The 25,572-nt window shown below is 45.3% G+C and overlaps 3 protein-coding genes across 3 annotated transcripts in view; 2 read left to right on the top strand and 1 right to left on the bottom strand.

Moving 5' to 3' along the window:
- LOC118428531 overlaps window positions 1–11,983 on the top strand; it is a gene marked incomplete at its 3' end in the record, with an annotated part of 12,680 nt that extends 697 nt beyond the window's left edge. Inside the window, exons 2-19 of the mRNA XM_035838622.1 lie at window positions 191–625; window positions 797–1,411; window positions 1,576–1,723; window positions 2,084–2,388; window positions 2,602–2,688; window positions 2,828–3,172; window positions 3,367–3,459; window positions 3,868–4,016; window positions 4,270–4,444; window positions 4,656–4,922; window positions 4,995–6,902; window positions 7,145–7,292; window positions 7,650–7,951; window positions 8,155–8,241; window positions 9,716–10,060; window positions 10,268–10,360; window positions 10,751–11,071; window positions 11,238–11,983. Coding sequence (XP_035694515.1) covers window positions 191–625; window positions 797–1,411; window positions 1,576–1,723; window positions 2,084–2,388; window positions 2,602–2,688; window positions 2,828–3,172; window positions 3,367–3,459; window positions 3,868–4,016; window positions 4,270–4,444; window positions 4,656–4,922; window positions 4,995–6,902; window positions 7,145–7,292; window positions 7,650–7,951; window positions 8,155–8,241; window positions 9,716–10,060; window positions 10,268–10,360; window positions 10,751–11,071; window positions 11,238–11,983 — 6,569 coding nt within the window. The remainder of the gene's footprint in view (window positions 1–190; window positions 626–796; window positions 1,412–1,575; window positions 1,724–2,083; window positions 2,389–2,601; window positions 2,689–2,827; window positions 3,173–3,366; window positions 3,460–3,867; window positions 4,017–4,269; window positions 4,445–4,655; window positions 4,923–4,994; window positions 6,903–7,144; window positions 7,293–7,649; window positions 7,952–8,154; window positions 8,242–9,715; window positions 10,061–10,267; window positions 10,361–10,750; window positions 11,072–11,237) is intronic.
- Window positions 11,984–11,994: 11 nt separating this feature from the next.
- Window positions 11,995–17,249, top strand: LOC118428433. Its single transcript, XM_035838493.1, has 8 exons — window positions 11,995–12,504; window positions 12,652–13,098; window positions 13,540–13,626; window positions 13,947–14,070; window positions 14,440–14,741; window positions 15,401–15,493; window positions 15,814–15,867; window positions 16,235–17,249. Exons 1-8 carry the CDS (start codon window positions 12,456–12,458, stop codon window positions 16,447–16,449), a joined length of 1,371 nt encoding a protein of 456 aa, XP_035694386.1. The 5' UTR covers window positions 11,995–12,455; the 3' UTR covers window positions 16,450–17,249.
- LOC118428532 (degenerin deg-1-like) lies at window positions 16,873–24,424 on the bottom strand. Its single transcript, XM_035838623.1, has 12 exons — window positions 24,406–24,424; window positions 23,517–23,968; window positions 21,934–22,127; window positions 21,564–21,682; window positions 20,927–21,090; window positions 20,353–20,557; window positions 19,912–19,993; window positions 19,373–19,430; window positions 18,502–18,582; window positions 18,184–18,254; window positions 17,855–17,930; window positions 16,873–17,641 (listed from the first exon to the last, which is right to left on the bottom strand). Exons 1-12 carry the CDS (start codon window positions 24,422–24,424, stop codon window positions 17,459–17,461), a joined length of 1,704 nt encoding a protein of 567 aa, XP_035694516.1. The 3' UTR covers window positions 16,873–17,458.
- Between the last annotated feature and the right edge of the window lie 1,148 nt (window positions 24,425–25,572).

Raw genomic sequence — 25,572 nt, forward strand, 5'->3', positions numbered from 1 at the left:
TGTCGTGGCGGCCGTGGTCGACGGTAAGGCATCCTCGTATTTATTTATTTATTTGTGCGATTATCAACTTTATTCATGCGTGAAATCCATCAAGTTATTTACCTTTTCATTGTTTACCGGGATGTTGGGAAATTGAAACATATAGAGCCATCACTAGAAGGTTAACTTTTCTTGTTTTCTCTAAATGCAGTACAAGATACCGACTGGATACCTAATGACGAAGGCTGGGTCATCTTTTCCTCGGACAATCCTGAGAAAGGCCACGAACCCGAGAAAGCCTTCGACAACGACCCGACTACCTATTGGACCGTTGAGGAGGATGACGTTGGCCATTGGTTCATTGTTGTCGATCTCGGGACACCGTACACCATTGACAAGGTTCGCATCACCAACACCGGGGACAAGGACCATGACGTGGAGTCATTCATCTTATTTAGGTCTCCCAGTGGTGCCCCCGAGACTTGGACACAGGCTGTAGTAGTGCCGAGCGTTCCTGCTGAAGAAAAGGAGCCTCAGGAGTTCGGTGACTTCGTGGAGTCGTCGCGATTCTTCAGTGTTGTCATCACTAAGACAAGCGGAGGCCAAGTACCACGATTGGCGGAGTTCGAATTTCATGGCATAGAAGGTAGCGTGTGTAATTGTCTTATTTACGACTAATGATCCTTTACATTGTTACATTTATGTGCAAATTTGGGAAATAGAGTCTGCTGACATTAAAACAGTTTGTTTCCTTGATTTTACCAGGTTAACTGTATATGTGATATTGATATGATTCTGTTTCATTTTATTATGACAGGTGGTCTTCCGGAGGGACTTCAACCTGAGGAAACTTTTGAGATAGTACCAGAAGAAATGGCACCAGCACCGGGGCCTGGACCAGGACCAGGACCAGGACCTGGGCCAGGGCCAGAGGAAGAGGGCCCGGGTCCGGAAGGAGCACCAGGTCCCGAAGGAGCACCTGGTCCGGAAGGAGCACCTGGTCCGGAAGGGGCTCCCGGTCCGGAAGGGGCTCCCGGTCCAGAAGGAGGAGAACCCGGTCCAGAAGGAGCGCCCGGTCCAGAAGGAGGAGAACCCGGTCCAGAAGGAGCGCCCGGTCCAGAAGGAGCGCCTGGCCCAGAAGGACCGGAGGGTCCCGGAGGCCCTGAAGGAGAGGGTCCAGAGGGCGAGAAGCCTGAAGGTCCCGGGGAAGAAGAAGAAGAGGGTCCCGAGGAAGAAGAGCCTGGGGAAGAAGGGCCTGAAGAAGGTGCTCCTGGACCAGAGGAGGGAGAGGAACCAGAAGAGCCTGGAGAAGAAGGACCAGAAGAGCCCGGAGAAGAGGAACCAGAAGAAGGTGCACCCGGACCGGAAGAGGGAGAGGAACCAGAGGGAAACCGCCCCGACCTTGTACAACTTGTAGAGACTACCAAGCTAGGTATGGCCATTATTTTCTGAATTGATTGGCTGATGTAGTAGAAAAGTTTTATTGAAGTACATGTATGGCAGACATGTAGCAACACAATTTGTGCATGATGTCAGCGCCTCCAGGTGCTCTTTGCTTTTTGATGCCATCGAAAAAATATTGAATTTTTCTTTCAGTACAAACGTTGGATTGGCTTCCCACAAACCCGGCTTGGGCTATCGAGGCATCAGGTGTCCCGAAAGAGGAGGGTGGAATCGTCTATGATCCGCCAAAGATCCTCGACGACGATGGACAGACATACTGGGCACCACAAGGCTTGGAAAGGTTGGTGTCCATATAGCACAGGTCATATTGTTGGACGTGTATCTAAACGGCTATAAGAGGCATGCAGGTGATAGAATACTTTTCCTGTTGTTTAGAATTAGCCATTTACAAATCTTTGTGTACAACCATGAGATCAAATGCTTGTATATATAGACTGTCTCGAGTGCACAAAGCAGCAAAGGACATGATATGACGTAGTTACATGTAATATCCTTTGTTGCAATTTATATCGTCTATGTAATACAATATCATGAAGGGAAAAGTCTCATCCGGCTTATGTTTTCCATGTTGTTTTTCTCAAGAAACATTATTTCAAGTGCAAGGAAGGTAACGTTTTAAGCACGTTTTCCACATTTACAGGTACTTCAATGAATGGTATGTAATTTTCGACTTGGAAACAACGCACACAATCGACAAGGTCAGTCTCACACATCTCGGTGACACGGTTCATGACGTCAAAACCTTCATCATGTCGTACGCGACAGAAGAGGACCCAACCACCTTCCTGCCCATCAAGTCTTTCGAGGGAGTCCAGCCGGCAGTCAACGATCCCCAGGAGTTCGCAGGATTTCTCACTCCTGCGCGTTTCTTTAAGATCACGATCACTGCAACATACCAAGGGTACGAGCCATACCTTGCAGGACTTGATTTCCACGGTGTGGAAGGTGCGTATGACCATACATGTACATATACATGCTATTTGTCTTTTTTTGCTGCTGTTGTTGTTCTTGGTCATTTTCATATGCCATTCTTACCTTGCATGTACTGAACTCTGAGTTTCTGTGTTTTTCCCAAGGCATTCAGCAATGTATTTGTAACCAAATGTGTCTCTTATGACTATATCAAAATAACATTTATTATTTTCGCTATCACTTTAGGAGAATTACCCGAGGACCTCGATCCTGATAGTGTACTAGAAGATACAGGTCTTGACGTTGGTGACCTTGTGGCCATTATTCCTATCGGTAAACATTTTTATCTTTAACCTGTAACTAATAAATAATAACGTAGTAACCTCTCATCAATACGCTGTAATAAAGCTTGAGCATTCATACGTTTACAAATTCAAGATGACCATATTTTTTCTCCTTCATCTTTCCTTAGTGGAGGCTGCTGATTGGCTACCCAAACCGAAAGCTCCCGTTGAACCAGTCGAGGAAGATGGTGTGACGTACGTTGAATTTGACTACGAGGTGACGTACACCATGGACAAGATTGAAATCACTGACACCACCGTGCAATCCTTCACGCTGGAGAAATCGACCACAGGAGAGCCGGACACTTGGGAAGTTGTGAAAACAGTCGATGACTTACCAGAAGAACCTGACCAACCACGGCAGGTCACCGGCTTCCTGGTTTCGTCACGCTTCTACCGCATCACAGTCACGTCTACGTATGAAGAAAAGAAACCGGATTCGATAGCGGTCACCACTTTCCACGGTGTTGAAGGTAATCATTTTGCAATTTTTCTATTATGTACCACATTTACCAGGTATTTCACCTACTAGTGGGCCATTATGTTCTTTTTTATGCAAATAAGCAGGCATGAATTAGTCTACTACTGTCTTCTGCTCCATCTCGTATTCAAGTGGTTACTATGACAGAAGCCAAGAGTCTTAATGGTGTTTGACATTCATTTATAGGAAAGATTCCTAAAGGGGTTAACACGGAAGACATCGAAGACCTTCTGGCTGACAAGATAGACATGGAGGCTATTGAAGAGGTCGTTGAAAAAGGTATTTTATCCATTAACTACCAGACTTAAGTGTCTATAGAGTAGTCAAGGGGAAATGACGAGCGACTAATGGTGTATCCTGATGATTTTAATTTTAATGTTTTTTTGTCTATAAATTCCTGTTTCCCGATTCTCTTTAAGGGTTAATGTTTTCTCTAAAGCTTTGTTGCCATCTGCTCTAATAAGTCATCAACTGATTCATAATGTAAAAGATACCAAAAGCGAAAGTATGAACGCTTTCCAGGGCAAACTACAATGCCATACAAAGCATTATGTATATGTATATGTATGTGGTCACAATATCAAGTAGGTAGCTGCCTAGAGTCCATATTGTATTGTACCTCTTGCATGCAATTCAAATAACGTCAAAGTTAATATGTTATATTAACTTGTTGATATTTTTGTTCAGTAACACAGGCGAAGTGGTTGCCCGGTGAGCCAAGTGAACCAGTAGAGGAGGAAGACGGAAGCACAACCGTAGTTTTCGACTTCGAAACAGAACACACTTTCCACGAAGTGAACATCGTGGACGAATCTGTGAAATCATTTACATTGGAGGTACTGAGTTTTGTTTAGGTGTGCTAGATTTGTTTTAGGGTTTCCTATCATAATCAAATATTAATTAATTAATTATATATTAGCAAGCACGAGAATGACCAAGAAGAGTAACGTACCCAATTCCGGTAAAAGGGTACTCATTCTTTATGATTTAAGAATTAGTTTCAAAATCAATTAGGCATGTTTAACTCATACATTTTTGACAATGCCACCATATATGAAATATCTTCAATGAAATTTCCTTTAAACTCAGATTTCCACTGCGGAACATCCGGATAAATGGACTGTGGTGACAACATACGACGATGTTAAGCCACAGGATTACTCTGGCTTCGTGGTAACAGCGAGGTTTATGCGCATTGTTGTGACTGAGACGTACGAAGGCAAGAAGACAACCCTAGCCAGCACAACATTCAACGGATCTCCAGGTAGTTTACATAAGAAAACATCACCACACATAGTCTGTTAGATACCAACGCGTTAAGCCGTTAACGTGAACAGCAAAACTATCATAGTAGTATATGTCCGAATGCTACAGAGCATCCTGTGGTGTGGCGCCATGGCTAGACCGTTAAATATCCCGCAACTATGCATTCCTTTGCAAAAATATAAGATATCCATTTTTCCTTCCGTTCTTAGGTGGGCTACCTGTGACTCCACAATTTGAAGAACCAGAAGAAGGATCCGAGGAAGAACCTGAGGAAGAAGGACCAGAGGAGGTAGAAGGTCCGGAAGAAGAGGAAGGGCCAGAGGAAGAAGAGGGTCCAGAAGGTCCGGAGGGAGAAGAGGAAGGAGAGGGTCCGGAGGAAGAGGAAGGTCCGGAAGGTCCAGAGGGTCCGGAAGGTCCAGAGGGAGAAGAGGGTCCAGAAAGCCCGGAGGAAGAAGAGGGCCCGGAAGGTCCGGAAGGTCCAGAGGGAGAAGAGGAAGAAGAGGGTCCGGAAGGTCCAGAGGGAGAAGAGGAAGAAGAGGGTCCGGAAGGTCCGGAAGGTCCGGAGGGAGAAGAGGAAGAAGAGGGTCCGGAAGGTCCGGAGGGTCCAGAGGGCCCGGAAGGTCCAGAGGGAGAAGAGGAAGAAGAGGGTCCGGAAGGTCCGGAAGGTCCGGAGGGAGAAGAGGAAGAAGAGGGTCCGGAAGGTCCGGAGGGTCCAGAGGGCCCGGAAGGTCCAGAGGGTCCGGAAGGTCCAGAAGGTCCAGAGGGAGAAGAAGAAGAAGAGGGTCCGGAGGGCCCAGAAGGTCCGGAGGGTCCAGAGGGTCTAGAAGGTCCGGAGGGTCCAGAGGAAGAGGAAGGTCCAGAGGGTCCGGAAGGTCCAGAGGGTCCGGAAGGTCCGGAGGGAGAGGAAGAAGAGGGCCCGGAGGGTCCAGAAGGTCCGGAGGGAGAAGAGGGTCCAGAGGGTCCGGAGGAAGAGGAAGGTCCGGAAGGTCCAGAGGGAGAAGAGGGTCCAGAAGGCCCGGAGGGAGAAGAGGGCCCGGAAGGTCCAGAGGGTCCAGAGGGCCCGGAGGGTCCAGAGGGTCCGGAAGGTCCAGAGGGAGAAGAAGAAGAAGAGGGTCCAGAGGGCCCAGAAGGTCCGGAGGGTCCGGAAGGTCCAGAGGGAGAAGAGGAAGAAGAGGGTCCGGAAGGTCCGGAGGGTCCAGAGGGCCCAGAAGGTCCAGAGGGTCCAGAGGGCCCGGAAGGTCCAGAGGGTCCGGAAGGTCCAGAGGGAGAAGAGGAAGAAGAGGGTCCGGAAGGTCCGGAAGGTCCGGAGGGTCCAGAGGGCCCGGAAGGTCCAGAGGGTCCGGAAGGGCCGGAAGGTCCAGAGGGAGAAGAAGAAGAAGAGGGTCCGGAGGGCCAGGAAGGTCCGGAGGGTCCAGAAGGTCCAGAGGGTCCAGAGGAAGAGGAGGGTCCAGAGGGTCCAGAGGGTCCGGAAGGTCCGGAGGGAGAGGAAGAAGAGGGCCCGGGGGGCCCAGAAGGTCCAGAGGGAGCGGAAGGGCCTGAGGGTCCCAAGGGTCCGGAAGGTCCGGAAGGCCCGGGAGGTCCGGAAGGTCCAGAAGGCCCGGAAGGTCCAGAAGGTCCGGAGGGTCCAGAAGGTCCGGAGGGTCCAGAGGGTCCGGAAGGTGCAGAGGGTCCGGAAGGTCCAGGAGGTCCGGAAGGTCCAGAGGGTTCGGAAGGTCCGGAAGGCCCGGGAGGTCCAGAGGGTCCGGAAGGCCCGGGAGGTCCGGAGGGTCCGGAAGGTCCGGAGGGTTCGGAAGGGCCTGAGGGTCCCGAGGGTCCGGAGGGTCCGGAAGGTCAAGAGGGTCCAGAGGGTCCGGAAGGCCCGGGAGGTCCAGAGGGTCCGGAAGGTCCGGAGGGTCCAGAGGAAGAGGAGGGTCCGGAAGGTCCAGAGGGTCCGGAAGGTCCAGAGGGTCCGGAAGGTCCAGGAGGTCCGGAAGGTCCAGGAGGTCCGGAAGGTCCAGGAGGTCCGGAAGGTCCGGAAGGTCCAGAGGGTCCAGGAGGTCCAGAGGGTCCAGGAGGTCCAGAGGGTCCGGAAGGCCCGGGAGGTCCGGAAGGTCCAGAGGGTCCGGAAGGTCCAGAGGGTCCGGAAGGTCCAGAGGGTCCAGAAGGTCCGGAGGGTCCAGAAGGTCCGGAGGGTCCAGAGGAAGAGGAGGGTCCGGAAGGTCCAGAGGGTCCGGAAGGTCCAGAGGGTCCGGAAGGTCCAGGAGGTCCGGAAGGCCCAGGAGGTCCGGAAGGTCCAGGAGGTCCGGAAGGTCCGGAAGGGCCGGAAGGTCCAGAGGGTCCGGAAGGTCCAGAGGGTCCAAAAGGTCCAGAGGGTCCGGAAGGTCCGGAGGAAGAAGGCCCAGAACCAGGACCAGAGGAAGAAGAACCAGAGGGACCCAGACCAGATCTTGTTGGTGTTGTTGAGCTTGTCGAATTCGGTACGTAATGCAATGGTTGCTAAATGTTTTGCCAGATCCATATATCATTATATTGTCCGATGTTTTTAACCTGCACTGTCATTGCATAGTAACATTGGTGACCCTTAATTGTGATACAAAGTTGCCGAATGATGACATTTACACAGAAGTGGTAGTCTGACACATCAAGTATTCCAATATCTAAATTTCATTTGCAGAAATTTGAAAATCTCATGATAATACTTTGACTTCTCCTATTGCAGTTCAGTCATTTAGTACGCTGCCTGTTAAGCCCAGCATGGTCACCCAGGCAGCCGGAATTCCTCTGGAGAAGGACGGCGTACTGTTTGACCCCACTAAGGTCTTTGACGGAAACCCGGAGACATTCTGGGCTCCTATGGGTCTAGACAGGTTTGTTATCACTAGTAATACGTCATTAGCATATTTTTACAATTAACATATCTAACTTAGGGCGCGGTCACATAGGTCGTGCGATCGTCGTGCGATTTTGATGCCATAGGATTTTCAAGCAGGCCGCGACAGAACCAACCACCGACATGCATCCAAACATCATTTTGTGTACCAAGACAATTGAACTTTGCAGGAGACTCACATTTTTTACCTTCTAAATGTCCAAAATTAGCGATCGTACGACGATCGCGCGACCCATGTGACCGCGCCGATACCTGAATTCATATCCCACTTTGATTTTGCTAAAGAAGGGTGGCACAGGACAAGGGTAACTTTTGACACTTGTTTCGCCGTCAGAAACTTCAATAACTGGTGGTTTGTTGTGGACCTCGAGAAGACCGTCACAATCGACAAGGTGACTATCACCAACACTGGGGACACAACGCACGACACAACATCTTTTACGATATCAACATCCGACACAAGTGAACCTGAAAGCTTCACGGTGGTCAAGAAATTCGACGTTGATCCTGGAACGGATGAACCTCAGGAATTCGGCGGCTTCCTCATCACCACCCGTTACATCCTCATCACCGTTACGTCCACCACGGATGGAGATGAACCACACGTGGCTGAAATCACTGTCCATGGTGTCGAAGGTCAGTGAGTGGTTTTCATCCGTCCATGTCAATAAATATTTGAAGTTTCCTTCCTACCTTTGCCTGAAATGGATCTAAAGAACAATTTTGCAATTGTGTATTGTTGCAATAATCTGACAAAACCTGAGGTACTTAGGTTATGGATATACTTCCTTACATTTCATATATGTATAAGAGCAACATGGTTTCTCTATTGGTTGTAGGCGAGGTTCCAGAAGACGTAAAACCAGATACCATCGAGGATGACACGGACACAGACATCGGGACATTAGTACAACTCATCCATGTCCGTAAGTCACATTTTAGTATCGTTATTACCTCCATGAAATGTCATGGAGGTTATATTTTACCCCGCGTTTGTCTGTCTGTGTGTCTGTCTGTGTGTAAACAAGATAACTCAAGAACGGCTGGGTGGATTGGTTTGATACTTGGTGTGTTGGTAGGGTGTCATAAAGGCTGGAAATGATTAGATTTTGGGTCCCCTAGCGGCTCCCCTTGGTACTGCAGCGCAACTTCCGGTTTTGCTATCTTGGTGTTCTGAACGTGCTATGGTCACTATTTTTGAGTATTAGAAAGCTCTTGTGCTCAGGAAGAAGTGACATAAGTTTGGGCCCCCTAGCGTCTAGTTTTGGGATAGCAGGGGCATTTTTGTCAAAAACTTCTGACGAGGATAACTCAAGAAGGGAACAACGGATTTTCATGATTTTTGGTATGTTGGTACCTAGGACAATGTTGTACAAGATGATATGCTAATTATGCAAAGTAGGAGCAAATTTGCATAATTAATGACAACATTCAATCATAGCAGTTTTTTCTATGTATCTCTTGTCTTTGACGTGATATGGTCTTGACATTAAGGTGGTAGATAGCTTTCAGTGTCATGACAAAGTGGAGCAAATTTCAGCCCCCTAACATTTAATTTAGGAACTGCAGGGGCGTTTTTGTCAAGACATTCCAAAGAGAATAACTGCAGAAAGGATTGACGGATTGGCATCATATTAGGCATGCGGGTACCTTAGGCAAAGATGTTCATAATGATATACATGTTATGCAAATGAGGACTTAATTTGCATAATTAATGAGAAAATTGTATAATTCCATTGTTTTCAATTACTGGACTTCAATAAATGTAACACATGTTAATTATGATAGGTGGAATATAAGCAGATACTAAATATGGTAATGAGGAACTTATTTGCATAATTTATGTAAAAATTGCAAAACCGCTTTATGATTAATAATGGGAATTTTATAATTGTGACATGTGTACGTTTGTCAATGATGAACAACACCATGCATAAATTATGTTAATGTCTTAGTCATTTGCATGAAATTTACAAAAGCTCTAAATTTTCATGGAGGTATGAGGTCGCCGAACTCTAGTTCATATCTGCAATATGTTATCACGTTACCAACGGAAAGGCTTTCATGATATGTCAACACGAAAAGGCTTTTTAATACTTTTCGAATGCAAGTCCCAATCTGTCTGTCATGAGTTCCACAACAGACGGTAAGCCAGTCATTTCGATTGACCTATACCTCAATTTACGACATCCATCTCTGTGTCTATGTTGCTTATCAACTAGCCCACGTCACCGGTATGTTACTCCATTATGTAACATATGAATTCCCTGCCCTACACGCACGTCATTCTAATGTGGGGGTGATGCGTTTGTTTCCAGGACGCCATTTGTCCTAGCCAACTATTTGCTAATTGGTTAACCATGTGTAATACGGTAACGTTATGTCTTCTTCTTAACACAGTTGACAAGACGGATTGGCTGGTCAAACCATCTACTCCTGCCGAACCAGTCGAAAAGGACGGCACAACAACCATCACCTTCCAATTTGACACTGACCGCACACTGGACACAATCAAGGTTCCAGACACCACTGTAAAGTCATTCAGGTTGGAAAGTTCGCCGACTGGAGAGGACGGCACATGGACGGTGGTTACTTCTGTGGACGATGTGCCCCGTGAACCCGACCAGCCGAGGGAGTTCGGTGGATTCCTCGTAACTGCTCGAGTGTTCCGTATTGTCGTCACATCGACACATGAGGACAAAAAACCTACTCAGCTGACAACCATTGAATTCCACGGAACAACAGGTGATCGTTGATAGCCATGCATGTAAAGGATAATTTTTTTTTTGGCAAGAAAAAGGGGAAAAATACGTTACATGTGATCGAGGATTCTCTTCCAAAGATCTAGACTATGGTAAAGAATATACACTTATTCAAATATTCAATTAGGACGCTTTCCTCCAGTACAGATTTCATGAAATATCACCCTGTCTGTTTGTTCCTGTGCTTCAGAGAGTATCCCGAAGGGAGTGGACCTACCGAAAGCCGTGGAATCGCTGACTGGCAAGATTGACCTGCCAACGCTCGAACACGTAGACGAGACAGGTAGGTTGAGATTTTATGACAATAGTCACAATTTGAATCAGCAACCACTCAAGGGACCGAGGAAGAAAGGTTGTTTCAAAGAGGACAAGTGGGTGCTCAAGGCAGGGCGGAGTTGACTATACCTCAAAAATGGATGGGACTGATTTAATGTGGCTTGTGACTAAAGGTGAGGACAAAAAAATGGTCCTGAGCCATGTGGTTGACTAAGCAGGTTGAAATGTATTCCCTGTGGAAGCATGCCCTCCATGCATATCATACTGGACTTGCTTTCAGTGACGTCACTTTATCTTTGTGCTATCAATACTTCAAAGTACCTTAACTCTATCATGATTTGCTTTGCTGCTTTATTGCTAAAGTCAATAACCAGTTACATGCTACATTGATTCCTAGTGTCCAAAGGAGCATGGATTCCCGGAAGCCCGAGTGAACCTGTTGAAGAGGACGGGGTCACCTATGTTGCATTCACCTTTGACACGGATACAACTGTAGAGCAAGTCCGAATTACTGACGATTCCGTCAAATCCTTCACGATACAAATGTCCCCCACGGGAGAACCAGGTACATGGATAGATGTCAAATCCTTCGACGACGTTGAACCTCAAGACTTTGGTGGCTTTGTGGTCACAAGCCGTTTCGTCAGGATTGCAGTCACGCAAACGTATGAAGGAAAAAAGACAACTCTGGTGCAAACGGAATTCCACGGGGCTCCTGGTAAGTAACAAGACTTACAAGAAACCATTTGCCTGTAATTTTGTTACATTTGGAATAGAAGATTGCATATTAACATGGTATCATAGACGTTATCATTGATATTTAGCATTGCGTTTCACAAAGATATCTTCAAGTATATCAAGACGGATATTTTCTTCGTATTCAGGTGGTCTACCGAAAACACCCGACTTTGAAGAAATTACTCCTGATTCAGCATCACCGCTGCAGGGACCTCCCCAAGCAAGTCCAGAGGAAGCATCTAGTCCAGAAGGTCCAGAGGGCGTACCTAGCCCAGAAGGCGCACCCGGTCCAGAAGGCGCACCTGGCCCAGAGGGAGGAGAACCCGGCCCAGAGGGAGGAGAACCCGGCCCAGAGGGAGCACCTGGTCCAGAGGGCGCACCTGGCCCAGAAGGAGGAGAACCCGGTCCAGAGGGCGCACCTGGCCCAGAGGGCGCACCTGGCCCAGAAGGAGGAGAACCCGGTCCAGAGGGCGCACCTGGTCCAGAGGGCGCACCTGGTCCAGAGGGAGGAGAACCCGGTCCAGAGGGAGGAGAACCCGGCCCAGAGGGCGCACCTGGCCCAGAAGGAGGAGAACCCGGTCCAGAGGGCGCACCTGGCCCAGAGGGCGCATCTGGCCCAGAAGGAGGAGAACCCGGTCCAGAGGGCGCACCTGGCCCAGAAGGAGGAGAACCCGGTCCAGAGGGCGCACCTGGCCCAGAGGGAGGAGAACCAGGCCCAGAAGGAGGAGAATCCGGTCCAGAGGGCGCACCTGGCCCAGAGGGCGCACCTGGCCCAGAGGGCGCACCTGGCCCAGAGGGCGCACCTGGTCCAGAGGGAGGAGAACCCGGCCCAGAGGGCGCACCTGGCCCAGAGGGCGCATCTGGCCCAGAGGGCGCACCTGGCCCAGAGGGCAGAGGGCGCACCTGGCCCAGAGGGAGGAGAACCCGGCCCAGAGGGCGCACCTGGCCCAGAGGGCGCACCTGGCCCAGAAGGCGCACCTGGCCCAGAGGGAGAAGAACCCGGTCCAGAGGGCGCACCTGGCCCAGAAGGAGGAGAACCCGGCCCTGAGGGCGCACTTGGCCCAGAAGGAGGAGAACCCGGCCCAGAGGGCGCACCTGGCCCAGAGGGCGCACCTGGCCCAGAGGGCGCACCTGGCCCAGAAGGCGCACCTGGCCCAGAGGGAGGAGAACCAGGCCCAGAGGGCGCACCTGGCCCAGAGGGCGCACCTGGTCCAGAGGGCGCACCTGGCCCAGAGGGAGGAGAACCCGGTCCAGAAGGCGCACCCAGTCCAGAGGGTGGAGAACCCGGTCCAGAGGGAGGAGAACCCGGCCCTGAGGGTCCATCGGGTCCTGAAGAAGGTCCGGAGGAGCCCAAAAAGCCGGAAATGCCGGAAGGACCTGATGTCACCACTCTGGCACGTCTTGTTACGATAGGTAAATCTTTTCTGTTATTATTTTGAGGTGGCCACTACTATTTTGGCTCAATCATAAAGATTTTGATAAATAAATCAAAAAGATATTAATATAATTTGAATCTGAGTGTCAGGTATGTTTGCTTACGAATACCTTTAAATCCATTAGTGAAAACCTTCACCTGGATCCAAGATCAGCCAACAGTTTCCGAGGCGTCCGGTACCCCAGAAGTCATAGATGGCGTGACGATGGGTCCAGAACAAGCCTTCGACGGGGTCATCGATACATTCTGGAGTCCAACAGGGTTAGCGGTAAATTATAACCAATGGACAATAGTCGTGGACCAGGGTCAACCAACTACAATAGACAAGATAAGTATCACGACCACTGGCGATTCAGAACACGACGTCACGTCCTTCACCCTGCAAATCCCGACAGCAGATCCGAACACCTGGGAAGACGTCGCCACTTTTACGACGGTCAAGACGGGTACGAGTGCGCCGCAGGAGTTTGAAGGCTTCTTGGTGACTTCTCAAGTCTTCCGTATAGTTATCACAGGCACCGCTACAGGACAGGCTCCCAGACTGGCAGGAATAACTTTCCACGGGCAGCCAGGTAGAGTTTTGGTTATCCTGCTTGATAAATCTAAAAATGTTATTGCAAATTCTTGCCCGAGGGCTAATTGCAAGTTACAACAATGACATACAAATAATGGTTAACAGTATAGTAAGCGACTACTCTAATCTAACTTAATTAAATTAGTTAAAGATGTAACTTATTGGGTTTGACTTCGCTGAAAATCCGCAAGACTTGAGTGGCTTATGTTATTTTAAAAAGAAATAGATTTGAATTTCGCTAGTCTGTGAATTTTCACCTGTACTGTTCAAGGTCCTTAAAACTCATTTCTAATAATCTAATTCGGGTAGGGTTCACAAATTCAACTGTCAGACAATGTATGGTCTTATAAATACAAGCTGTACTTAAACAATTGCTTCTGTTGTAAAAAGAACATATTACAATTTCATGTAAGTAATTTAATTATCTGTCTATTTTCAGGAAATCCACTTAAAGATCTGGATTTGAGCACCATAGACACAGATCTTGGAATCCCGTCTGCCCAAGTAGTCGGACTGGTGACAGAATGTAAGCTTTTTGTCACTTGTTACAGACAAGTTCAGTTACATAATTGAAGCACCACAGCAATAGCGACTGCTGCATTTCACATGGTACTCATGGTATTCATTTAGCTATGGCATTCATATATGTGTCATTCATATACTCATGACTTGACGGATTCCTGTCATTATCAATCACGTAGTTTCAAATCACATTGTGCGATCTAAGTAATACAAAATGTGTACAATGGTAAAGGTGCATGATTACTAAGATTTACAGCAGTAATGTATATACATGGTGTCATACAAAACTTGTATGTCTCTGATCCTCCGACTCTCCGTCTATAGTGACATCAGCCAAATTCCACTGGCTAGCGGGAAAACCGGAGTGGATAGTAGGGGCCACAGCTGACGCAGCTGCTGTTTTCGACGACAGTACTGACACCTTCTGGAACCCTGTTGGCTTTAACAGGTACTAGCATGTACCTGTGCACATATATTTCCTCATCTGTCCTCTTGTTATATAAACTGCAGTGAATGGCGATGTCTGCAACGCAACGTTCGTCGCGTTGGCACAGAAATACCCTCAGGCTGAGTGTGTTGTGTACAAACCTGCATTACAATAATACTGCAATTGGAAAATGGTGGTTTGACTTCACGTTGCTCAAAATCACTCAGCAGTCTTTGTATCCTTTGATTTTTCCCTCAGAGAGCATTAAGCTGAGTTAACTGCTGACCCATATAGCAATATTCTAAGATTGAATATTATCTATTGATGAAATATGTCCTAAAACAGGATTACCCAAACATTAACACATTATGTGACTTTCTATCTCGCTAGATACTACAACGAATGGTTCCTGATTTTCGACTTCGGCGAGCCTTACACTATCGACGAGATCAGCATCCAAAACTTCGGCGACACCGACCACGACGTGAAGACAGCTGTCCTGCAGATGTCCGCCACTGGCGCCGCCGGCAGCTGGGCAGGAACGATCAACATAAACTGCGCTGCGGGCAGCTCTGCTCCACAGTCCTTCCGCGGGTTCATCGGGACAGCGCAGTATTGGCGACTCCTGATCACCAGCACGTTCTCAGGGTATCAGCCACAGATCAGGGAGATTGGCTTCAATGGGATGGTCGGTGAGTGACTTCAGCTTAATTTATGTGTTCTTTGATATTTTGTGAACAATTGGCCTTTTTGGTGTGCACATATCACATCGCCCCTCATTTAAGCCGAAAACATTCGTGACGAAGTAAGTGTCTTTACGAAATACATGGGTAGGGTCTGCATGGGTTTAGTGAGTGTCATATTGTTTTACAAACACACGTGCATATTTCACCACAAGTGAAATTCTGCAAAAAGTCGGCTGGTTATGTAATCGTTGATACATAATCAATTGGAAAATAACACTCCCTTCTGGAGTTTAGTACTCCTTTAAGATACCGGAAGATTCGAAATTGCCAGAGTTCTAACACGCAAAATAAGAGATGGCAGGCTGTACTACTCTCCAAGCAGAGGTTAAGCTCCGGCTGGGTTTTGACGTCTTTTTATGTGTCTTTTGTGGTGTACAAAAAGAACGATGACGATAGAAAGCCCGATAAAAACGCCTAACATACGTCATAGCCCAGCCGGAGCCTAACCTCTGCTTGAAGAGTACGTGGGGGTGTATGGGGAGTCGGACGATGCACTGTGTTGTTGGGATCGTAGGAACCCTGACAGACATGTCAAGAACAACACAGGAGCTACGCTGTGAAGTCGTGAAGATGCTTGGTGTTTGATACGTACATTTGTTTCGTAGGCTCGCCACCTGGCGGGATTGACGTGAACACAATACAGCTGGAAGAAACTTCAGGGTTCTCCATCGGCGCGTGGGTCGAGTCAATCAAACAAGGTAAGAGGTGAAAACGGGCACAACAGATGGAAATAACTTTTTTCTGTTTGGAGGTATAACAAAGAGGGTTAACAGTTTGATGGATCAATTGGGCACTCACGTTGAAAGGCATAAATGGTGTTTACCTGTGGTGTTTATTTGTATATGTGTTTGCATTAAAAGTTTAAAACTAAACTCAACCATTATCTATGTAGTTATGCGGTTGTAAGGATTGCAATTCAAATGGCATCGTAAACATGTTGAGAATACTTTGCTTACCGTACTGAAAACACATTTTTATATAGACTGATGTCTTTCTATATTCTACAAATTATGTTTAGAAGTGCAAACCCTAATCGCGCCAGCTAAGAAGGACGGTATGTCTTCAGCCTCAGGTAAGCTTCCTTTTTTGTTGTCTTATTCCCCATGAGTAGATATAATTACTAACGCTATGAATTTTTTACAAGATTTTATGTTTCATTGCATATAATTTCTGGTTAGGCTCTGACGTGGTCCGCAATTAGCCGAACTGCATGCAACTTTAAAACTATTTGGTACCAAAGCACCACCTGCGTCAAAAGAAGCCTATATAACAGGCTTTACACAACTAAAATACGTACAGTTGAATTAACACAGTTGAACATTGGCGTGATTCTACGTTTTACTACAGAAAGACATCTTACACACGATCAGTAAGTTATCAGATGCTTTCCTCAACTTTTCAATTTGAAGGACAAAACTGTCATTTCCACACTGTCCTAGGTGACCACAAAATGCCTGTGGCGATCTGGAGGAACAGTTTGAAAGCCATCCAGGAGGACAAACTTCGCCGCAAGGAAGCCAAACCAGCCGTCGACAGCAATGTTATCGATGACCTGAAGAAAATCGACGACATCAAGAAGTCCGAGACTGCAGAAAAGAAGTCCAAAACGCCGACAAAAAAGTACAAGTCGGTAGAAAAGAAACATCATCACTAAATAAGATTCGTAGTTAGTCTCAATGATGGTAGGATTTTATGTATTTCATATCATTAGAACATTTGTATCCTAGACAATGTTGAGAGTTTCCGTAAGGTATAACGGTGAATATGTAAGCAAGATTTTAAAATGATATATTTTAGCGTAACGTCGAAGGCAATGTATATGCAACAGCAAAGGTGTAGTGATAATCTTCCTTATGAATGCGGTGTATATTGAGGTCAATGGTCACTAACATACTAATTACCATTTTTCATGGTAGGTGCCTTATGTAGACATTGGGCTGTGGGTGATGCTAAGACAGTAGATAATAAAAATATCTAATGACGCAATGACTAGGAATTTACTTACGAACAAAAAACGATCGCGGATTCGATTATGTAGTCCCAGCGAAAGACACAAGTAATTACACTACTACACTTATGTGGTATTACCATTTTATTGTGCTCATTCAGTTCAGTGTTCAGATATCTATATACTGATTTTACGTGGTGTAGACGACATGACTCTGGCAATTCTTGCAGGTACGTCTTCTTGATCACGTAGTCCAAACCGTTTATTTACCAAAACGTTACCAATTAATTTCTCATTTCATGCAGGATATATCAATGCATCAAACCCTTCATATAGCATAGGTAGAAATGTCATTACAGTAACTGTTAGCACACCATTAATTTATCGATGTTTGTTTCATTACTCTTGTATACCATTGTTTTGCCGTGTATCTCTATGTTTTACATGTTCATCTGCAACTTTTGTACCTGCGATGATTTAACCAAATAAAGGATTCGGTGTCTTAATAGCAGTATGGAAACATTTCACTTCTGTACCTACATCATTGATGCTTTATGCTTTGGCGAAATCCTACATCACTTCCCACTTCGTTAGACTTAAATCAATACAACTTGTCTCAATGTCTACCAAGTGCGTTCCAGGGACATAGTAACTAGATACATGCAGGTATGTCTTAAGTTCTTGCTAAGCCAATAGTCTGTCGTCACGTTTCCCCTCAAGTATTTGCCTTGGAACTTGTAGGGCCAAGTTCGATGTCTTCATTCCTGAGGTCCCCATTCCTCTTTTTGGAAGGCAAAAACAGGTCTACGATGAACTCGAAAAACTCGAGAACCGTCATCACGGAAACCCCCATCCACAGCCCCAGTTGACCACCGATGTCGCCAAGCAGATTAATCACCTGATCATGAAGAGATTCAACATAAGATATTTTCAGGGTTTTGATAATCAGTACTTAACCTAAATTGCGTGACAAGATCTCGAGCTCAGAATGTCAAGGGTAAAAGAAAATAATGTCGCCATGCTCGTAATGTTCACCCTGGCGCGTTAAAAAAGTTCAGAAAATATGGTACTGAGGGTTCCAGTGTGTGTAACGTAAGAATGACACGGATACCTCATATGCCGGGCTTTGGGAAATCTTGTCGTAATACAGACCCTCAAAGTAGATGGTGAGCTCCACAAAGTTAACACTGCAGACAGAAGGGTCAGGTTTCTCATTCTTAAAGATTGCTGGTAACATGTATATTTTACTTATATTAAGCATTATTTTGATAGAAGAAACGGTGCAAAGTTATGAGACCTACGTACCCATATTTCAATGACTGTAGCAAGATATCATTGGAATTTTTGATAGCCATCTATTGTTACGTTGTCATAGGATTGAAGACTTGCAGTTTAGGAAGAGTTTAAAGCTAAATGGGCTGATGAAGTATAAGAAGATACCTTGCTTCCTCTGCTGACAGCTTCTGGATCTTGGGGTTGTCCATTTTCTTGAGCTCTTCAATAAATTGTTCCTGAGAAAAGTTTTTAGAATCAGATAAGGAAAATATTCTTTTGGACATACGTTGCACAAGCACACAGCAGCAGTCTGTCGTGGGGACTTGTAGCCGCTGTGTGGCGCTCCTACCTTATACACTACGGTTATATTGGAATAAACATGAATATATGTCCAAAACAAAACTGACGGTGTTCAAGCATGAAACCTTAGGAAAATTAAGTTTTTTTTAAGATAGCGCGTTTGTCACTAACGTCATGACATACGAGCGATCGCTGTTGTTTTTTATATCCGGAGTATTCGACGGCTGGTGCCCTCTCAAATGACTGGTCAATATGTAAATCAAACTTTTGCCAAACACCTGCTTTTTGTCTACCACTGCGTCACGAGGACATCATCGCGATCGCTCGTATACACCTTTCTCACGCGGCGGCCATGATAGATCTAGAACGAGTTCAATGTGGCAAACAAAAGGCTGTCCATCATAATTAGCAGTTCGACCAATGGTAACCTGCCAATTAGGAAATCGACCAATAAGTGAATGGCTGCAAATTCGTTAAAAATTTGCATTATTATGTTTTTATTTTGCATCTCTTAAGGGACTATGGGGTCAGTCTACACTACTCTAAATTGCTACATCTTTCGGTGCATAACACTTCTTGTAATATTTATTATTCTATCTTATATCATGAAAATGTGTGTGGTTTGGGGGAAAACTAAATGGGACCTGATTTTAGAAATAAGTTTTGTCTGTTTGCCTCATTGACCTCTTCTTCGATCTATCATGGCCGCCGCGTGAGAAAGGTGTATTAGGCCACAGCCCTTAACACACCATGGCTGTGACGTCACATCAGGCGTGCAGACGATACTGCTAGTAACGAGTATTGCCGCTATCCTACACCCTCGTGCAGTGTTTCGACTTATTTGAGATTTCTATGGATTCCAGGAGGCCACAGTGTATATAATGGTGAGTAAACTCGGGTTTGCCTGCACCGAAACATATGCACACTTTGAATGTTTACAGGGATATATGGGGAGGGGGACAGAGACCCATGACCTCCGTCATCCATATAATCAAATCAACCGTTGATGACCTGATGACAACAGAAAATGCGAACACCTATTTGTCAAACCTACCTTATAGGACGCAGATGGGAGTTCTGAGAAGCCAAAGGTTTGTCCAAAAACACTTTCCCTGAAAGATGCAGGATTTGTAAGCTATGTAGGATGTAGAAGATGTGCCTGGATGCTGTTATATTTACCATTGGTAATGTTGTGATCATACGAGGACTGATAGCTTGGTACAGTATAGTACAGATTTTTCTGGTAAAACATTTTCTGGGATATCTGAGTGTGTGACACCATGATGATACATTACCGTAATGTACAACTGCGCAATCAAGTTTGATTTTGTAATATTAATGTAATCAAGGAGGTTAAGTAACTGTGTAAGATTACCATGGCCAGATAAATTGGCTGCACATTATTGTGATAGACAAGTCTCAGCGAGCATCGATTTGACCGTAACCAAACCATACATCCACTTCTCCAAGTATTCTAATACATCACTTCAACTACATCCCGTTACTTTTCACACAACTGCGACACACACCAAACCAACAAACTAATAGCCCTTTTCACTGAGGTAAATAAAATTCAAACGATGAAATCCTCACTTGCAAGCCTCAGGACAATCGCAGTCCAGCAAGTCTTTCCGGAGCGCGTCTCTTGTCTCCTTCAGGCACTCCGCTGTCTTTCCTAGTCAAACATCAATCCACATGAGCTTAAAATAACGTTATATCCGCAGTACAGGAAAGACGAGAAGAAATTCTGGTGACAAACTAAGTATGAATGGATGGATGGATGAATGAATGAATGAATGAATGAATGAATGAATGAATGAATATGTGAATTGATGGGTGGATGGATGTGTGAACGAATGAGTGATTGGGTGAAAGAATGAATGAATGAGTGAAAGAGTGAGTAAATGAATGTGAGTGAGTGAATGAATGAATGAATGAATGAGTGAATGAATGAATAAGTGAGTGAATGAAATGATCGAGTGAGTGAATGGATGGATGAAAAACAAGCTACATCAGGTGACATATTCTACCTACTGTTAGCAGGGTCGCACACCGCGGTCCCGTCCGGGACGGGCAGCCCTGCGTCAGCACACAGACAGTCCCGCACGACCGCGCGCTGGTAGCAGGTCTTCTGACACAGCACGGAGCTGTAGGCGTACGTGGTGCCGTACAGGTCGTACCTCTTCCCGGTGCCGTCCGTGCAGTCCCCGTAATGTCCACCCAGGCGCTCGATCTCAGTCTGCGGAAACATGATTTCATTATTTCTGAGCTGGTGTTGAAACCGTTGAAAGTGTCAACACAGAACCTTTACAAATTTTTAAATTCTAGATTATACGATGACGATGTCCAATAGGTATGATTTTCTTTCTTTTTGAATTCGTTTCGTCTCTTTTCACGTTGAAAGGGTTTTGAGCATTGTAAATTAGCGATAACTCAGATCATCAGGTCTGACAGACGCTCATAGATTGATTGGTTGATTGATTTGATCGATCAATTGATTGATTGATTGATTGATTGATTGAGAAACACGATTTTCGAGCTCCAGACATTGTCTGATCATGAATACATAATGTACCAACATGAAACAACGAGCACAACTGAGACTCACTAGTGTAAGTCCCACAGACGAGCTGAAACCGGTAGCGACAGAAAACCCGGCCAGCGCAGGGAACGGCCGGTCAGCCTGGGTGTTGATAAGAACACGGACCCCGGAGGTCTCCGTGAGTACGGGCACGTACTCATCCTGCTCCACGTACAGAAGCACTTGTAGACCTGGATAATTGAAGAATATATCGTTGTGGAAGAAAATTGTGCTATCAATGTGAAATAAAGATCTTTACACACTCCTTCCCACCAAAAAGGAATAGGCGCGTAATCATCCCAAATGCACATGTACATGTAGGCCGATAAAATTGACATACTCTAAGAAAATTGTAAAAGTCTGGTAAGAAACTCAACTAAGGCTTTCTGCATCTTCATTTCATAAAACTAGCGGACGTTGAAATTAGCTGAGATTTCTGACAATATTCACTTTATCTGATTTGTTTGTGTCAGTGTTTGTTTTACCTTGAGAGACTGGATCTTCCAACAGGCAGCTGTATATAATCCCGGATCAGTTTTCAAATTCCATCCTTTGTTTTGAGGCTAGCTGCCCATAAAATGCAATCAATCTCTTTTTGATCTATGATTTTTGCTGACAGAATACTTCTCGCAAACATTGATGACAGACAAAAGGTGACACTAACCGTATAAGGGACCAGGCTGGGTAACATTTCGCAAGGGAATCTTCGATCCGTTGTTCGTAATCCCCTTATTGAAGGTGAAGCAGTTTCCGTATTTTTCGTCAAGAAATTGGACGAAATTCCTACAAAAAGATAAAATGTGTAATACGCGTCGCAGAGGAATAATTCTATCACTAGCTTTTAAAGCAGAAATACAAGAGCAGTTTTTTTAGATAGAATCACTGGACTGCGGTACGTTGGCGGCGTCGATACGTCCTACTGGATTTGTGTTAATTACAATGGAAATATATCGAAAATTAATGAACCCTCTGACATCATACATAAACTCTACATGCTGTACTGTGGTCTCTACTGGTGATGGATAAAAACGTACTTCCCTGAACACGGCCTTCCGTTGTATGTGCACTTCTGGATAAAGTCCTTCTTCTGATGGCCGAGTTGTTGTCGTTGGGTCTCGTTTTTATGGGCGATCATTATGGTGAAGTTCTGCTCCATTTCAAAACCTTCATCGTAGTCGTAATAATCATATTCGTACTCGTATTCATAGTAGTAGCCATCGGCACTGGACTGTAAAATATGATATAAATTCTTTCTTTATCACTTTGGCAGTGTACGTTATCGTTAGGGCACCTATAATTCTTGGAATAGTCGACGGGCGTCTTTATTGTAGTGTGAAAATACTGAGTAAGGGTCTGGTCACATTCATCGTGCGACCATAGTACGATCGCAATGTGATCATGGGGGAACTCTTAGTATAGTCGTGCTTGTGTCGTTACAAAATCCAGTTGTCTTGCTATATTACAAAAAAGGGCTTTATAGTGGTTGGATCTGTCAATGTCTGCTTGAAAATTCAACGACGTCAAAATCGCACAACCCAGAACGAATGTGTCGCGCTTGAACGCAAGCAGGCCGAATATTCACCTGATACTTGCCAAATATAAAAGAATGTGTAAACAGCCAGTGAAATATTAGGACATGAATCCTAGTATTGTCTTCAACTCTTTAAAACGTTGGTGTGAAAATTAGGCAAGGTAGCTATTTTTCACAGTACATGCATTTCTTATATTGTTTCAGATGTATGCTTGATTGTTGTTTAGTGCTGTATTATGAAGAGATGTCAAACTGACTCGGCTGGTAAATACTGAATAATTTACGACATCACATAAAGCAGACGCCCATTTCAAGGTTAAAGAAAAAAACGCTGACGTGTCTGAGATATTGTCAGAGTAATGCAAACCGACAAGCCAACAACCCAAAGCTCAGAGAACAACAATGTTAATGGCGTAGAATAGATCCTGTGAACCGAGACATGATCTCAGTTAAGTGGTATCTCACTGCACTTGGGGCAACGGTGCGGCACTGCGGGGTTTGAAAGATTACTCAACGAATTTCAGAGATAAAAAACGAATTTTCTTACGTTTTGTGTATGTTATTGTCTTCTAAGCCATACTTTTACGTATTGCGCAACATCTAAATTATTTAAAAAAATAACACAACAGTGCCACAGTGAACGAACCCTGCAGTGCCGCACCGTTGCCTCAAGTTCAGTGAGATACCACCTTTAGGCTGCAAATGGGAGCGGTTTGACCTTTTTGAAAATTCGAACGAAGCCAAAATAACGTGGAATGATTTCTCTTTGTATAACTATTAGTACAATTAATTGTTTGAAGCGGAAGTGCTTTCATGTGATATAAGTGTAGAAATACGGCATTGCTATCACACTATTTGCTTCTTTATGATCATGAGTCGGCAAAGTGTCAGTTCGTCGCATGTAAACAGCTTGTTTTTTTAATCTTTTCCCCATGCAAACACAAAACTTGTGAAAAACGCCGACTACTAATGATTACCCCAGAGGAAATAGCACAGTAAAGCTGATTGAAGCAGTAAATGTTTTGTCATATCATGCGCCATCATAAGATACTATGTTTTTTTTCTTGCAAACTATTTCTTACTTACCGAGTTGGACTGAGACGTAGACACATTTCCCGACTCAGTGGGCGCGGGTGTAGGCAAGACGTCCCGTTTCTTCCGTGGTATATCCGAGGTGGGCGATGGATCGTCACTGTCCACACCCAAGAACCCTCTGAACTCCCTGGGGAGTTTGGAAGCGCGTACCGGATTCAGGTTACAGACAGTGACAGCCGGGAACGGCAGAGATGCGAACTTGATGTCGATCGAGGTGGTAACCGGGTAGGAGAAGTACCGCTGCAGCATGAGACTGAAGTTGTACAGGAAGTACGCGAACGACGCCAAAAAGATGATGCCCCAGACGATGCGGCGAAAGCGCGACTTCGCGGTCACTGTCTTCGGGATGCCGTGGGCGGTGGTCTCCTCGCGAAAATTAGACCAAAGTCTCGCCGGAGTTTCTCCCACGTCCTCAGGAAGAGGCCGATCATCGACAGGTGTAGCTAGCAAAGGCAACGAGAATCCATCACTATAGTCAACAACAAAACAACAAAACGACGGTATGCCCAGAAACTACCATATTGGCATTACTATTCGTTGTCTAATCTCAGTGTATGTTGACAAGTATGGTCTGATAGTCAAATAGATTTTGTGTTTCACAAGGACACTACCATTAAAGGCAATATTGTTTTCAACACAAACAGTCCTAAACAATGTGATAAAGTTGACTGCTTAGGGAAAATGCACGACCAAAATGTACAGTTATGACCACTTGGATATAGAGCGAACAGCGCCACAAGCAAGGTCCATGATATAATTCCCTTGCTACAAAATAACAGTAAATGTAAAAAAAAAAAGCTTAATGATGACGATAAACGACTAGCGGTCCATGTTAAACTAAAGTTTACCCAGCTGTTGTTATGACAATAGGAATGCCTACCTTTGGAATTGATATCCATGGTACAAGAGGAGCAAAAACGGGTCCGCTTAGATCTTCTACTGCAAGGCCTGCTTCACATCTGAGAACTGAATTATCTAGTACAAACTTGGCTCAGAACCTATTTGTTTTCTCCAATTTAAAGGACTGGTGTCCTCACGGGACCCTACCATCTTTGGCAATAACCTGGTTATTTTCTGCACTTGACACACTTAACACAGAATAATTTGATTAGATTCAGCTCACCATTACACAGCGAAAATGTCTCGGGGTTACATGACATCGCTGCCATGTAATGGGACCATTATAGAAATCATTTGAAATCAAATAAAAGAGTTGCAAAGTTCAGTGGCAATGGGTATAATTTATTGCTGTCGTCGCTGGTGCACAGTTCAAGCTGATGTGTATCTAACTAACTCTAGGTCTGTATGTGGATGTGTATCATCATTATGAATGAGGTACCAGACTTTAGGTGCATCACAGCCAACTTTCACAGCCAAATGTGACGTGGATTAAACAGAAATGATGGGAAAGGAACACACACGCACACACATGCACACACAGACAGACACACACACACACACGCACTCAGACACACTGTACACGCACACACACAAACGCGCGCGCGCACACACACACACACACGCACACAGACACACACACGCACTCAGACACACACATACACGCACACACGCGCGCGCGCGCGCACACACACACGCACACAGACACAGACACACACACACACAAAGACAGACACATACACACACATGTATACACACACACACACGTATACACACACACACACACATCGGTCTATTTCAAATATTGGTGACATGTAAAATAATTGAATAAATATCATTTCAACAGCATTTTGGACCATATTTTATTGTCTTAACATCTATTACATATTGATGTATTGCCATGCTTGTCTGGTTGTGATAAGCTATGAGTGGCATTAATTGGATATAAAGGAAACATAAGTCACATGTACTGATTGCTACATACACGCGCAAGTCGAGTTCCTGTTGTATACTGATGATTAGCTAGACCGTGAATGAATCGAATACTTTCTACAAACTGTAAGGATTACATATTTTAGGAAACAAATGAAAACTGTACCTTAGATAAAGAACTTTTTGTATGATGTTTATTTTTATCAACTGTAATTTC

This window comes from Branchiostoma floridae, chromosome 13 (assembly GCF_000003815.2).
Source record: "Branchiostoma floridae strain S238N-H82 chromosome 13, Bfl_VNyyK, whole genome shotgun sequence".
Classification (NCBI taxonomy): Eukaryota; Metazoa; Chordata; class Leptocardii; order Amphioxiformes; family Branchiostomatidae; genus Branchiostoma; species Branchiostoma floridae.